Raw genomic sequence first — 16,160 nt, 5'->3', positions numbered from 1 at the left:
GTCATTACGGCCACCCCCTCTCCAAACTGGACCTCCTGGTTGCTCCCCCATGGCCACACACAGACATCCCACACACATGATGTTCAGATCCTGTTTAAAAACACTCAAATAGTTCAAACTCAATGCAGCATTTTTTTAAAAATAAAGGACTTGATTCACTTTTCCCCTTCTGCTCTCTTATCTCCACCCCGCGGGTAATAAATCCTGTGTCTGTGCTGGGTTAGTGGGAACATCTCAGCCATTTAACGCTGCACATAAAACAAAAGCGCGTGGTAAATGAGAAAAATAAAACAGAACAACACTCCTGTGGTAAAACCTTTATTTTATTTATAAACCAAATTTACAGAAACACAAGAATGAATGCGGCAATAATGCAACACGGAACGTAAGAAATGGATCTCTGCCAAAACAGAGAGAGAGAGAATAGCGGCTTCAGCGAGGGGGCAGATGAACTGGGAAACAAAAAGCAGAGAGGAGGGGAAACGCCTCAGTCGTGATACATTTTGAAGATGCAGCTTTTGATCACGCCCATGTATCTGTCCCACACAGCCTGGTGTCTGAGGGCAGAGAACAAGCAGTCAGTGGGTGAATGATGCAAGGCCAGAGCTGGCAAGCAGGAATTGTGAAATCTGTGCAAAGAGAGTAAATGAGGCAATCGGGGTCCCCTGAGTTTAACCAGGGGGTCTTGCTGCTATTTATGAATATCTCTTTGTTAGGCCTGAAGCGGAGCGGGGCTGTATAAACCTTTAATTACATTCCTGAGAGTTTACATGAGAAACAAGGCGACTACAGTTACAGAAACCACATGGAAGACATGCCAGAACAGAGATGACAGCTTCAATGATAACGACCTGAGCAGAGCATTCTGCTGATGAACGTCGCCTTTTCAGGGGGTTGTACAAGGAGTTCACAGTAGCTGCGATTCCTTTACAAACGTTGTTGGTAAAACACAATTTTGTAGTTGTGGCGTTTCCATTAGATAACTACTAATTGTCTTTGTTATGGAGTCTTCTTATTGCATTTTCTCCTAGTAAAATCTTATTGTGTTTTGTAATATAAAGAAAAATTGTTTTAACATGATAGTCTGGTAGATTTGGTAAATTGCAACATTTGTTACATTTTCAGCTGGTGCGGTTCACTTTCACGCTGCACTGTGGCGGCGCTGCACCATGAACTACAGGAGGAAACGACACAAAAACTTCAAAAGAAGACACGAGCGTTAGATTTTAGTGTTCAGTGGTTGTAGGATTTATTTGTCTTTGGTAAAATTCTACGAGCCATTTCTCACTGTAGCGTTAAACTCACAAGTTTGTTTTGGTTGTATTTACCCAGAATGCCCTGCGCTGTAGTCCACTTCCTGTTTTTGGAGCGGTCTCTGGTCTGCTTGGTGTTCACATTCGAACTGCAGAAGAGTTCACTTTAACCGAACCGATCAGAGGCTTTTAGACAGACCAGAATTCACATCAGAGTTTTATTACACATTCACATTTACCCAAACAAACTGGACTTTCCAGGCAAACGAATTAGTTTGATTAAAACATGATTAGTCAAACTCTGGTCTGCCTACAAACCCCGGTCTCAGTTCGGTTAAAGTGAACCCTGGTGCATATGTGAACATCAAGCGGACCGGAGACTGCTCCAAAAGCAGGAAGTGGTCTACAGCACAGGGCATTCTGGGTAACCAAATCAAATGTTAGTCTAGCGCTCCCGTGAGAAATGGCTCATGGTCTTTTGCCCAATAAAAAGGAGAAATCCAACAACCCAGCTAAAATCTGCGCCACTCAATTTTTATTTACATTTTACGAAGAAGGAAGTTGCGCTCATGTCTTCTTCAGAGGTTTTTGTGTCGTTTCCTTCAGTAGTTCTTGGTGCAGCGTCCCCACAGACGAGGAGGGGAACAGGCTGTTCTAATTGTTTGGATCGATTGACCCAGTGCGAAAGTGAACCACAGCAGCTGAAAATTTAACAAATGTTGCAGCTTGGTTCCAGTCTACTGGATTAACAGGTGTGAAAACACCCTTAGATTGTTCTTCAGTTTCCTGACTTTCACTCCGACGGATAAAGGCGCGTTAACTCACTTGAATGAGTCCAGAATGTGTGCAGAGTTGGTGTAGTGGGTGAGGTAGAGTTTCACATCTGCAGATGTCCATCGGTCTGAGCGGCACGGCTCAATAAACTGGAAAAGAAAAGAAAAGGAGGAGCTCACGCAGCCTTGCAGACAGACAGATCTGAGATCAGATACTAACCTTCTCTACGAGATCAATGAAGAAATCTCTGACATCTTTGGTGTTTGTTAACTTTGTGGCAATGTTGACGAGGCCTCTGGAGAGATTCTGTAGCAAGAAGAGGAATAACGCTTTCACCGGGACAGTTAACAACAGATTACATTTTACATTAAACCAGGAAGTGTTTCTCACTTTAAAATTAGCTTCCATCTCTGTGAAAGCTTTCGTTTTTCCTCTGAGAGCCGTGCAGACCAAACTGAGAGCAGAGAAAGAAACAGGAAATTAGATAAAAGTGAGCTGATAAAGCTTTGTGAGAAAGCCAGGCCGTTTCTCGGCCATCTGCACAAAATTGGAGCGTGTTTTCGTTACCTTTTGTGTTGATCCAGCAGATCTTTGTCGGTGATTAAAACCTTCAGCTCTTTCAGCTCCTGTAAAAACTCCTTGTCCAGGTCGACATCCATGTCTTCCGCCATGTTGTCTACAAAGAGCATTCGAGTTGAGACTTCCACGAATCATTGTAGAACAAATTAATTTCTCAGAATTGTCTCTGTGTCAAACACACTCATTATCAAACTGTTTTGTTCCTAATTGAAACCATTCAGACTCAGAATTAACTCAGACTGGGATGAGTGAAACTTGAAGGACCTCTGGTGGTCAATGAAAGAGCCACAGTGAACCACTTGTTTTCTTAAGTACAGCTTAAAACTTTCTTTAAAGTGTTTTTTTTATCACCTTCGATATGAAGGTTTATTATTTCAGAGCTGTATAAACATTAAATCTCAAGTAATTATGATGTGGTATTTGATTAATGAGCTATGCAGCAGCTAAACGTGATGTAAGTGGAGTTTATGTTTTATGTCGGTAAAAAGCGCCAAAGCCAACAAGTAAAATCCCTCACCAACAGCCCCAACCGTCCAGTTGTTGATAAGCTGCCCGGCGCAGAAAGCAAAGTCCTGGAAGGTGAGATACTGCAGCTTTTTCTTCCCCGTCTCAAAGCGGTTGTTGGCAAAGAAAACAATGGCAGCGTAATCCCTGCAACAAAAAAAAAGACAGAAAAAGCAGCAGTTTTGATGCGTTAGTGTTAGAATATTACTAAGGCTCAGAACATTTTTATGAATTTCATTACAAGACTACAGTCTTAATAATACAAGAATAAAAAGTTGTAATAAAATGAGAATAAAGTGATAATATTATGAGAATAAAGTCAACTTAATGTCAGTATAAAAAGTCAGAATAATATGAGAATAGTTATATTATGAAAATTAATCAAGTTCATTTGTATTGCACATTTCAGCAACAAGGCAATTCAAAGTCATAAAAAATAAAGTCTTAATATCACAACTTTGTTCTATAAATATTATGACCTCATTCTCATGCAATTTTATACTCCTAACAACTTTATTCCAAAAATATTATGACGTTATGATAAATATATAAAATGCATCCAAAGCATTTTAAACCCAGCTGTGTTCACTCAATACCTTGCTAGTTTGTCAGAGAGAAGGAAATGCTGACGTATGTTCTCCACCAGGGGGCCCTTCAGCTCTTCCACCACTTTGAAAACACGTTTGAAGTTGTCAAACTGAAATACAGCAGATGACGCAGGAGGCTCGCTAAATTACAACATCGTGACTCGAACAACAAGCCAATCCCAACCAATAAATTCTGCTCTGTCGAAAATGTTGAAATGGCTTCACACAAAAGCAAAAAAGAAGAGCTTGGAGGGATTTCTTTTTCCCATTTAAAGAATTTTACAGCCTGAGAGTAAATGACTCAACACCGTCTTCTTTTACCTGACGTCTGCAGCTTTTCAGAGTCACACCTGTCTTGGCGCCGATATCGTCCAAGTCTTTCTTTGTTCCTTTGGAGAGTTTCTTTCCTAAGACCTCACGCACAAACGCATCATCAAAGGCATAATACCTAAGCAAAAACACACAAATACTTTAGATGCATTCTCATCTAAAAAATTTAACTACATGACAAAAAAAAGAACTAAAAGTGTTGAGATGGCAGCATCACCTCTCTATCAGCATGGTTTGCCGGTGAGGGGGGATCTGGAAGAGCAGCTGGTTTGCGAGTTTAGCCGGACTCTGCAGCAGACGCTCACACATCTGGAATGTCCTGTACTGGTCCATGGTGTCGCTCAGGAGAACATCCTGGTTTGCTTCACACTCGTCCAGCACGCCTCCCGCCATGCGCACCTTCACAGCATCATTCACTGTCGGATAAAATCCAAGCCCCATTAACATGCATATCACATTCCTGTTTACATGTTGTTTTGTGGGATCAGTTGAGGAATGAATCATGTCCAGACTGACTACTGGAGGAACAAACTACTTTTTTACGACATAAACTGGTCAAAGATGCTGTAAAACCATATTTAAAACTTTTAAAAAGCTTTTTTCCCCAGAAATCCACCCTAGGCTTAATTAGATAATTTATCATGTAATCACAAAGTTGTGTAAATAATCAGCAGCTACTGAAACTTTGCAGTGGATCCATGTTGCTCCTAATATTTAGGGTGTGGAGGAAAACAACATTCCTTGCATGTTTTTCCCACGTGTGTCACGTACTTTAACTTTTAGATCTCTAGTTCCTGGGAATTGCTAAAGCTACTGAAGCACTTTCAGTAGTTTAGTTCTGCCTAAATGTTGCACTGAGATAATTCATGGCCACATTTCTGTAATCTTGATGACACAGGAAACAAAATATCATAAGATGGATTGTAACATTATTTTTAAGGATGCTTTGCTTTGCAGGGAAGCTGTGAGTGAAGAAGCGACAATAAATCTGTTTCTTTCTCTATTTATTTTTTTTTTTTTGCTCTGTCATCCCAACTTTAATTGCTTACTTTAATACTTAAATTTAGAAAAAAATAACTTCCCTTACAGATAAATCAAGTATTTTTAAATTGAACTAAAATTCTAGTTCAGGGGTTTTCCTGCAACATTTACAATCCAAAGAGCAGTGTTTGCTGTCAGTCCAGTTGAATAAAATATGTTTAGAGTCACAAATATTATCTGACCATTTGAAAAATCACATCTAATAGTGTTTCATAAATATCTACAACAGAAAATCTGCTGTGACTTTTAAAATTCAACCAATTTATTCCTATTTTTAGGATTTAATAAGAAAAAAAACATTTGTTCAAAAAGATGATTGTTACTTTTCTTATATAGAATGTTTTGAAAATTGCAAATAACTGTAGAATTTGGTCTTCACAGGAAAGCTGAAGTAAACAACACTTTTTCTATCCTATTTTGAAGGAACCAACATTTTAAGCACATCTCTGTTTCTGCTGGAGGTTTCATCCAGCTAAACAAAGGTGGTTCCTCTCCACTGTCCCCTCATGCTTGCTCAAGATGTGTGACTGATGCAAAGTCAACAGCTTCATACAATGGGGAGTTTCTTAAATGTATAACTTATAATCAATTGGCATTGATTATAATACCCTAACCCTAAATGAAGCCATCTCTACTGTAATATAATCTGGATCTAAACCAGCTAATTTTGTTGTACATTTATACACAGCTGGATACAAACTAGATTTCTTTACATTGAGTTGACATTAATGAACCTAATTAAATAAATTCCTTTGAAATCTTTCCTCGTTGGAATGAAAATTAATTCTGCTCCTCTGATATTATTCACTCACTTATTCAAACGTACTTTTTTTTTTTACTGCTCTATTTACCAGCCAATTAAAGTAAACACATTCAGTCATGGATTCATGATCATACCTGTGTATCCATCCAGCCAGAGCTGGTAAACCTCCTCATCCATGATGGTGGTGTTACCAACGAACACATCGAGCTCTACGGCCATCTGCGAGGAGTAAAAAAGAAAAGCTATTCAACATTAACACGTAGCGATCTGCACTTAGCTTAGCTGCCTCAAAAGACCTAATGTTGTCATATTTTATACCTTGATTTTAGGGGTGTAAAAAAACCTGATATAACAGTCTGTCTTTAATAAAAGCGGATCTTCAAGGTGAAACGTTCATCCTGTCAGCTGGATTTAAGCAGTTTTACTCATTAGCTAAATTAGTTCAAGGTTAGCTTCTCTGTTAGCAGCCCCGTAAAACGAGCAGCAGTTAGCCACATCAAACTGATCATCAGAAGGCAAAACTGTAAATTAGGACTGAATAAAAATTGTAATATGGCTACAGATAATTAGCTGCAGCTCAAACTTTTGCAACTAAACTAGGAATAACGATCAAACGGCTCCATCCTTATAGGTACGCAGTGTCAACAACAGCAGACATACAGCAGCACACGCTTCCGGATTGGTGACGTCACGCCGTACGTAAATCGTTAGGATTTTTAAATATTAAGTAAAAACAATACAAGAAGCATGATCTTATCATGTATATGCTCTTTAGAAACATTTTTATTATTTATTTTTATTTTACAGTAATCTTATTATGGTTGGTAAAACAGCTATTATTGTGTGATTCAAACGGTAGCTGTGGTTGCCATGGTGAAGGTCGCCCTGATCTAACTCCATGATGCGGCGCTGACTGTAATGGAGAGTTTTTTTTCCACTTAAACAGACATTAGAGCAAACTAAAGTCATAAACACTGTGCTATTTCTGTCGTAGGAAGTTTTCCAGGGACCTTAATACAGTCAGGTAGAAAAAAAAATAGAACTCTGTTAAATATTAAATTCTTTATTACAAGAAATGTTCACCAGTGTATAATTTCTATCTAATTTACATCAAAACAACAAATGTTTTTACATTAACCTCTATCAATAAAATTATATTTTCTATCTTAGGAAAAGATTAGGATTTATTTAAAGCTGGTGTATAATCCCCTTTAACTGGAATACATTTATCTCCATTTGTATCTAAAATTGCTCTGAGGAAAGTTTACCCCACTCTTCACTTTCAACTTTGAGATATTTGAGGCGAGACTTGCATCCCACAAATCCTCAAAGCATCTCGACATTCTGAGTTTTGACTTGGAGTTTCCATTTCTTAGTGGAAACACCATTAAGAATTGGTCCTCAAATCATGCTGATTTGAGGACCAATCATGCTGAATAGTCCTCAAATTTTAAGATTTTCCTCAATTTGCTTAATTTGCCTTTGGGATTAACAAAGATCCATTTGCATGTTTTTCAGGTATGAAATTATCAAAATCACTAAATTACAAAGGAATAAGATGACAGACATCCATTTAGAGGTTTTAAACAAACAACAACAAAATAAAAGTAAACAAAAAGCAGTCAAGTATTGGAATGAAAATTAGCTTAAAAGGAGCCAAAGTCCAAAGAAGAACAATAAAAGATCTTCAGAAAGCCTGAAGAATACCTAAGATCATTTTAAAATAACACTGCTTTCAAACTATTTTTTAAATTAAGTGCTAAAAGCAAACCAGGAAAGTTGGTCAGCTATGTCTCTCATTATAGCATGTCCAACTATTCCAAAAGTTTAACTCCCCAAACTGGATTAAATAATTTCTATTTTCATATATTTCATAAATAGCACAGACAATGTTCTTTTTAATTGATTTCTATTGTGAATAGAAGTGAATGCTGAATGCGTTTGACAACAAAATGGCAAGGATAATTAGTGTTGGAGCTGCTGAAATTCAAAGGAAGTAAAAATATGCTAGAAAACATTGAAATTGAAAGTTTATTGTTCTCTCAATAGACAGGCTGCACTAATTTAAATGAGTTCACCAAAGCCTGTTTATTCGTCACTCTCCAAAAAGGGGAAAAAAAACTGAGCTGGAGAGAAAGCTGCAAGAGTTCATTAATAGGAAACATGAGTCTTGGAAGTTTCCTGCACAGTATGAAATTTCTTGACTCAGCATAAACTGTTCATTTTACTGAGAAAGTCTTCAGTGGTCAGACTGAAACTTACAATTAAAAAGCGACGACTGAAACTACATGAAACATCTTGCAGCGAGATATAGCCTTTTGTGGACTTTTGTCCTTTAATTTGTACTTTCTGTTACTGGGGAAAGTGTCAGATCCAGAATAGACCCCCTTCAACAGGATCCACTTCGCTTGCACACAATCTGCTCTCTTTTCCTGCTCAGATTAAGCCATATAAATCCCTGTAAATCCTTCTCCTCACCCTCCCGTTTCTGTGTTTCTGCATGTGTCCTTCAGAATGACAACATGTGGGAGAAAAAATAAAAACCAACCCCTTCTTCCACCCACGCCCCCCGGTCAGCTCGTTTTTTTGTCAGATCTCTTGCTGCACATCAACACTCTCATTTCTAAACTCCCATGACACCCTGATTCCATCCCCAGATTCCTCTCAGCGTGGTTAACACCCTACATTGTTAGGGCCTCCGTGAAACAATGGAGGTGGGACAGAGGGCGGAAGGATGTGGCCGAATACCTCAGCATAAACCGATGGGAAAAACACACACACAAACGCCTGCAGTCAAACTTTCCAACTGTGTTCTTTGAAAAGAAACAAATTGTGTCTCCTGATACAGACAGAATGTGCTGTGCTTTTGTGAACTCCAAAAGCCTTTAGGACACAATAGAGATAGTTTGAGTTTAGAGGATGAGATCACGCTTGTAAACGGATAAATCCAGAGGAAGTACGGTCACATACAGAACTTTTCCTATTTGTTTCGATTGTAAACTGAACTTTTCCATGTCTGTGTGGTCTAACATAGTAAAAGGGATATTAAAAAAACGCTTTAAATTTAAAAGTACAAATGTTTCTGAAATTGTAAAATAAATCTGTTTACAATGTTGCTAAAAGAAACTCAAACTATTTAAATCCGAAAGATAAGGTGTTCAAAAATGTCAGATTGATGCATATCTATGGTGCGTCAAGCAACCACTAGAAAGATTAACACTTCAGATTACTGGAGTCTGTCAAGTTAACAACTATCAACATTAATCTTCCTGTAAAGAAAGATAATTCAAAATAAAACCAAAGCAAGTCACTTGAATCAGGAATATTTTAAAATATTTTACTTAATAAAAAATCAGGCTTTCATCTTAAAATTTAGATTTTTTTTCAACAGTCTAAATTCTTAGGGAAAAGTCAGAGTTATGAAATTAAAGTCAAAATTACATTTTGAATCTCAGAATCTCTGATTTTTATTTTCCAAAAACATCAATTTTTGTAGATTAAAGTTAGAATTCTGAATTTTTAATCTCAGAATTAATATTTTTTTTAAATCGAATTTTAAAAAAAATCTGATTTTTAAAAATCTAAATTCAAAGGAAAAAGTCAGAATTATGATATTCAAAATATCTGGCATTTTAAATATTCTCAGTTATATCAGATCACAATTCTTTTTTTCAAACATGTAAACATTTTGAGAGAAAATGTCAGTTTTGTGAAATTAAAGCTAAGATTAATTCTCACTTTTGTGTAGAACTTTGAGCTTCTTAAAAGTAACATTTATAAGAATAAAGTAATTTTATGTGACCTTAAACCTCTTAAACAAAGCTTTAAAAATGAATAGGTCTAAATGCAGGTGGAGCTCCGCAACATTTACCATATTTACATCTTTTAAGTTGTTATTTTGCATCATCTCTTCAGCTAGTCCTGTTGTTCTGAATCGTTCGATCGCGCTTTTACTTTGAAGGCCTCCTATGTGTATTTCCGGTAGCGCTGCAGCTTCACGCGCAGCTCAGCAGGCTCGTTAAACTGGTGGAGGCAGACATTGTTGTGATAGCAGCTCAGCTACGGAGGATGAAGCGCCTGTAATGAGCAGGTAACGGGTCGAGTCAGACCGTTTTATCTCCTTTCTTTTTCTCTGTTTTACCTTTTTTTGTTTGTTTCTTTGTTGTTGTTTTTTTATATATAAAATGTGCCGCCCCCGGTAGAAGACACCGCCGCTCCGTCAACGGAAATCTGCCTCCATTCAACCGAAGCACAGCAGAGCCTGACGACGCGATGCCGCCGACCTGAAAACCCACAACATCTGCGAGGTTTTGCATCCGTGGGTAGCGGGGTAAAATCTCGGCGGACCCAATCGGAGATAAGCACCTCCACAGGGCGGATGTTTTCTCGAGAAAACGGACTGTTGAGCTCCGAGGGGCCTTTGGAAAACACAGCCTGCTGCTGAGGAGATGATGATGATGATGATGGACTGACATTAATCGGAGCTTGCGGTGCATCCTCACACCCGACCTCATTAAGGCCTTGAAGAAAGCAGTCTAAATAAAGAAATCACATGACACAAGAAGCGGATGATGTGAAAACTCTCAGCTGAGCATCAAATACAGCAACATTTGTGGGGGGTTGAATAATTTCTCAGGGACTCCATAGGTTTTCTCGCTCACAATGGGCAGTGAAGGTGAGATCATAACCAGAGAGCTGTCAAAGGTCTCTGATGAGGATTTGCTGGCCTGCTCCAAAGAGGAGCTGGTGAGCCGGTTGCGTAAGGAGGAGTCAGAAAAGATCTCCGCTCTGATCCAGCGCGGCAGGCTCATCAAGGAGGTCAACAAGCAGCTGCAGGGCCACCTCCTGGAAATCAGGGAACTAAAAGTCATCAACCAGCGTCTGCAGGAGGAGAACACCGAGCTGCGGGACCTCTGCTGCTTCCTGGACGACGACAGGCTCAAGGTGAAGAAGCTGGCCAGGGAGTGGCAGCTGTTTGGCCACCACGCCGCCAAGGTGATGCGGGAGGACCTGGGCGGCTACCTGAAGAAGCTCGCTGACCTGGAGCGCATGCAGGACGGTCTGGTGAAGGAGAACCTGGACCTGAAGGAGCTGTGCCTGGTGCTGGAGGAGGAGTGTGTGAGCAGGAGCGACTCCAGCCCCGGCGGCTCCACTGAGCTCAACCTACCCTGCATGGTGGCCCGGGACTTGGGAGACGGAAGCTCCAGCACGGGCAGCGTGGGAAGTCCAGACCAGCTTCACCTGGTGTGCTCACCTGACGACTGACGGCCGCCGGAGGGGCTTTGGACTCCACGGACTAAATTGGAGGCATTAAAGGATACTTCAGGATTAAAAAAAAAAAAGATGTTAAAAGGTTATTAGATACTAATATCTTCACTAGCTGCAAATTTGCGAAAACACAATTTCGTAATTGCGGTGTTTCAGTTTAATAAAACAGCAATTAAAATCGTTCCTTTCATCTTCTTGGTTTCCGCCAGTGGGAACATCCGGTTGTAGATCATGTGAGTAGTGTGATGCCAAACCCCTCCCCCCCTCTCCCAATAATTCTAGCCAAAACTTTTTATTAAAAAAACAAAAATGTTTTTTTTTTCAAAATTGTGTGTTTCCATTTAGGGAATTTATGTCAAGATACTAAAGACTACCAGGAAAAAAAATATTGTCCAATCACCATTTTTTTAAAATCCCACAGTCTTTGTAAGGTAATAAAAGATTTTATGCACTTACTTTGACTCTTCCCATAAAATGTGTTATGACTGATGAATGCCATTTTTATGAATTAGAAAAAGGTATGTACAAAAGTCCTACCCCTTCACATGTGGTATCATTGAAAAGCCCTAAATGTCCTCTCCCGATACCAAAAGGAATTAATTCAGTAGAATGCAGGGGGTGGGAGATATTCAAGTTTAGAAATGTCCTCTACAGAGGACAAAAATGAACTACTGGTAGTCAGGAGGATAGTCAATGGAAAGGAAGCTACTTGCTTAATTTTGAAAAACTGCAATGGAAACACTTTTTTCACATCACTTCTCCTTATTGGCAAGCCAATTTGCATATTAGCTAGATATTTGATTTGGATCTAAATATTTAACTTGTAGCAATATAAATAGTTGTACTTTCTATGTATTTAGGTCTGAGCTAAATATTTGGTTTAGAAAATAAATATTTAGTCTGAAAATAAAAAAAGAGTCACATGATCAACAACTGGATGTTCCCACTGGAACAAACCACAAAGAAGAAGACAACAGGAAGTAGCTGGAGGATGGTGGCATGTTTTTTAATTACTCATCTGGTGAACAAATCTATTCATGTGATTTAAATTTTCTTTTTAATGGAAACACCGCAGTTGCAAAATTGTCATTTTCTTTCGACATTAGCAGAAAATTGACAAAGTTTTGCTCACATTTGAAATGAAAACTCAGCTACTCATTCTAAAGTCTATATTTCCATCCTTAAAATCTCTAAATATTTTTTGCATTTCTCTAACATTTTGCACATTTTAGTCCAACACATTTTAATGATTTTTATAAATTGTTAAAATACTGAAGTTGACTTCTCATTCACACTGTGGTAAAGGGCTATTTCACAGCTTTTATTGGCAACTTAAGTCAGCTATTTTTAACACCTCTCAGACTTGTGAAATCCTACATTATCCTATGTTAAACATAGACCCTTTATTTCACAGTTTATTCATTTATTTTATTTGTAAAACAGAATAGAACAGTTTTCAAATTTGTATCTGTCAAATCACTAACGACAAACTCTAACCAAATCAGAGTTCCTCAACTAAAATCTCAAAAAAGATCATATTTGTTTATGTAAACTCTACGTACAACCTTTTAAAACATTTTTTGAATTTGCGTTGGTCATTATTACAAAGAAGACAATGGCTATTTCCTTAAGAAACATTGGAGGTGGTGTAACAGCAATGATCTTCTTGTATGAAACGTTTATTGAGAACGGAACATGTAAATGTAGAATAAAAATAATAATAATTATGCTAAGATCATGAATTGAGGTTAAAGTATAGAGATATAAAACATTTTAATCTTCGACATAAAATTCTACTGTACACAAAGAAGGAAAAGAATATGATCAAAACAGAAAATAGCATAAGTTTTTTACATGTACATGAAAGGAATCACTTCATTACATTCTCGTAGTTCTTTTTCCAGCCAGAAAATCTAACTATTTTTGTATCCTATCAGTTTCAAATATGTTCAAAAATGTACAGACCTGTTCAATAAATTAGAATATTATTGAAAAGCCCACTTATTTTAGGGAGTTTATCGCTAAACATATAAACTAATTACACACAGATGGGTGTTTGAAAGCCTTTATTTCTGTTAATTATGATCATTTTCAGCTTACTGTTAATGAAAACATGACATTTTAAGATTATAATATTAGATCAAACCAATTAAAAATATTTTTAATAACAGAAATGTGGGTTTTATGAAAACTATGTATTTGGAAACTAAATACTTGCTTGAACGATATTTTCAAAAAAGTGCTTTTGATCTGAAAACGAGACTCATATATTCAAATTTATTTAATATGACTCTAATATTTCAATTCAAATTCAAACACATTTTATTGATCCCAAAGGGAAATTAAATGTTGTTGTAACTCATATTAATTACATTTCTAGAACTTTCACTTTATTTAGTCAGGGCTAGAAAAGCATTTTATTTTAGTTGTTAAAGTACATAAAAGTACATTAACATACTATTAGATTGATTAAAGAAAGTTTTTATCTTGAGATGGATAAAACAAGGTTAGCATCTGTTGCTAACAGGGAGTAAAAAATACACAATAAAAGGGGAACAATTTAATCCTAGCATCTAGATCTCTTATTGGGAGGCTCAATGATAGTAACATAGTTAGCATAAAATATCTCAAATCAGAGTAACGATCTGAATTTTTAAAAAGTCAAAAGTATATAACCAATTAAGTGAGAACTTTTTTCTTGTTTTTCACTCTTAGTTTGTCTAATTGAGAATACTTTATTTTCTTAGTACAAGAAAGTCTGCCATGATAACAAATTTAGCAGGACGATAAATTCTTCCAGTAATTATTGCGATAAACAATAAAATTGTTGTTTTGAGACCATTTTCAAGTAATAAATTGAGTATATAATGCATGTAAATTTTATTTTGTAAAGAGCACTTAACACTGGAACTGGAAGAGATTTTAAATATTCAACAATATTCAACAACCAATACAACAATAAATAAAACAAAAATAAAAACCCACACAAAACCATAAATAAAATGGACTATGATGTCTCTGCAAACCAAGCTGCCTTTCAAAAAATATTAATCATCAGAATTACTCATTTTAATTTATCATGTGATTAACTGGTTGTTGAATCAGGTGTAGAGACAGGAAGATAATTGGTGACGCACCGCCTCCAGCCTTCGTCTGGTTGGTAAAGAATCATTGGATTCTATATAAAAATGTCAGATGCAAATGAAATGATGTTATAAAGGTTTGTAAAGTAGCGTTTGCATCAACTGCTGTGACATTTTAGAGATACTGGTGTTGTAGGTAAAAGTCCAGTTTGGTTTATTTATTACAGACAAGATATTAAGTGTTTATAACCTTTTAACTGAACTTTAAAAAATCCTGAGGTTTCCCTTTAAGGTGCTCTGAATGCTGCAATGTTTCTGTGCCACAATAGGATTTGAGAAACTTTATCACCCGACCAATTTCAGGACCTGATGACAAAGTATCTAAGTTTTACAGTGTTTTTTCTATTGAATCTTCTGAGATTTCTCCTTTTTCAGTGATCTGTTGTTGAAAAAAAATGGGACCAATAACTGGGTCATGAATATAAATTTATCTCATGCACTGGACTAGCCTACACTGGTAGAAGCCTTCTTTTCTAATGCACTGGAGAGCCTCGTCTTAGATCATTAAATCACAGATTTAATGATGGATTTTAATCCAGTTTTGAGCCATATTTAGTCCACTGGTGATTTGATATTGGCCTTTCCTACATAGATGCCCAGTTGTGTAATATTTTATGCACTCTCTCTTCCTCAGGGCAGGATTGGAGTGCCATATGTGCATGATGGTTGTTACTGTTTTTACTCCAGGTTGTAGTGCAGTTGGGAAAATTCGCCAATTTCTGGCATAGTTTAAGTTTTGGTTCATGGTAGAGGTTAAGGTAAAGTTCTCTCAGAGCAGAACTAATAGTTACTTTATCCTGTTTTAAAAACCCAGCTGGAATCTCTTTGTATCAAACTGGAAGGTCTACAAACTTTAATGATTTTTATTCCAATTCTTTTCTTTCTTTGCATTTAACCTGCACCCTTTGGGGTGGCTAACTTTGACTCTTCTTTATCTCGGTTTATCTGTGTTAATTATAGAATTACTAACTGTTTTTGGGTTTAAACCGTAGATAGATGCACATGGATTAGAGAAGATTTATTTTGTCGTCAGTTGTTTATTGGTGGGCTATGCTCGTAGTGCACTGAAGAGCTTTAAATACAGTCGATATTGACTCCCTCTGCTGTTCTGACCTTTTCTTCTGAGTTTGAACTCATGTTTGCATGTTCACGACACAGAGTAGGTGATTGATTTCTGCTCCTCACTTGATTAATGCACCCTGTTTGTCACGCAGGAACAGTTCATGAATGTTCATCGGTTTTATTTTTGGATCTCCTTTTGGCTCAAGAGGGCTGTTAATGCTTGTGCCCTCTTAGTGATCCACATACGTCATTCTACAGTGGCACAAACACTGATTTTTATATTTATTTTCTCCTTCTACTCAGGAGCTTTCGTTCTGACTCTGCCTCCCTAATCTCATTTTGCAGCTCCAATCAGAGATGTTGATGAATTAGCAAGACTCTGGCTTCAGCTTTTGATAAATGAGAGTTCGGGGTCAGGAAACGGCCATCAGCAAAAGTCTAAATGCATTTAACTAATCAATGCCAGAATTGATCGTTCTCATTAGCTAAATTGTCTGCCACTATTCTGGAAAGTATTTCCACAATCGGTGCATTTTGACTTATTCAGACCCAAACTATGTGAAGTTAAAATACAGCAAAAAAAAGAATGTCATTAAAAAAATCAGCTGTCAGACTGATAAATACTGTTTAAATTCCATGCAAGTAGTTGCAGTTGACTTGCGTCGAATGATCATTCTTGATTTTTAGAATTAAACTGACACATTGCTGCTCATTTTACTAAATTTTAATTTTTTTATACAGACTGGAGCTGGAAAGTATCACAAACTAACTCTTGTGCTAAAACAAGCTGCATAGGTCCACATTTTGAAAATAAATTCACTTAAAATTTCAACAAAACTCTCATTTTTTGATAAAA

The 16,160-nt window shown here is 37.2% G+C and overlaps 2 protein-coding genes across 3 annotated transcripts in view; one reads left to right on the top strand and one right to left on the bottom strand.

The window, feature by feature from the left end:
• Positions 1–302: 302 nt before the first annotated feature.
• fibpa (fibroblast growth factor (acidic) intracellular binding protein a) overlaps positions 303–16,160 on the bottom strand; it is a 27,223-nt gene continuing 11,365 nt past the window's right edge. Inside the window, exons 1-11 of one of the 2 annotated variants that reach the window (XM_015061139.1) lie at positions 6,150–6,520; positions 5,966–6,050; positions 4,245–4,443; positions 4,019–4,145; positions 3,707–3,807; positions 3,124–3,257; positions 2,595–2,703; positions 2,418–2,481; positions 2,247–2,333; positions 2,079–2,176; positions 303–557 (exon numbers count right to left, since the gene is read on the bottom strand). In XM_015061139.1, coding sequence (XP_014916625.1) covers positions 488–557; positions 2,079–2,176; positions 2,247–2,333; positions 2,418–2,481; positions 2,595–2,703; positions 3,124–3,257; positions 3,707–3,807; positions 4,019–4,145; positions 4,245–4,443; positions 5,966–6,050 — 1,074 coding nt within the window. In that variant the 5' untranslated portion in view covers positions 6,150–6,520 and the 3' untranslated portion in view covers positions 303–487. Of the gene's footprint in view, positions 558–2,078; positions 2,177–2,246; positions 2,334–2,417; positions 2,482–2,594; positions 2,704–3,123; positions 3,258–3,706; positions 3,808–4,018; positions 4,146–4,244; positions 4,444–5,965; positions 6,051–6,149; positions 6,521–16,160 lie in introns of those variants that run through there. The other variant, XM_015061138.1, reaches the window with a different exon arrangement.
• Positions 6,787–11,348, top strand: ccdc85b (coiled-coil domain containing 85B). Its single transcript, XM_015061145.1, has 3 exons — positions 6,787–6,855; positions 9,817–9,921; positions 10,034–11,348. The coding sequence occupies exon 3, from the start codon at positions 10,494–10,496 to the stop codon at positions 11,094–11,096; it is 603 nt and encodes a 200-aa protein (XP_014916631.1). The 5' UTR covers positions 6,787–6,855; positions 9,817–9,921; positions 10,034–10,493; the 3' UTR covers positions 11,097–11,348.

This window comes from Poecilia latipinna, unplaced genomic scaffold (assembly GCF_001443285.1).
Source record: "Poecilia latipinna isolate Pla-1442-1.1 unplaced genomic scaffold, P_latipinna-1.0 Scaffold1785, whole genome shotgun sequence".
NCBI lineage: Eukaryota > Metazoa > Chordata > Actinopteri > Cyprinodontiformes > Poeciliidae > Poecilia > Poecilia latipinna.
Note: the sequence above shows the minus strand (reverse complement) of the source record. Positions and strands in the feature narration are given on the sequence as shown.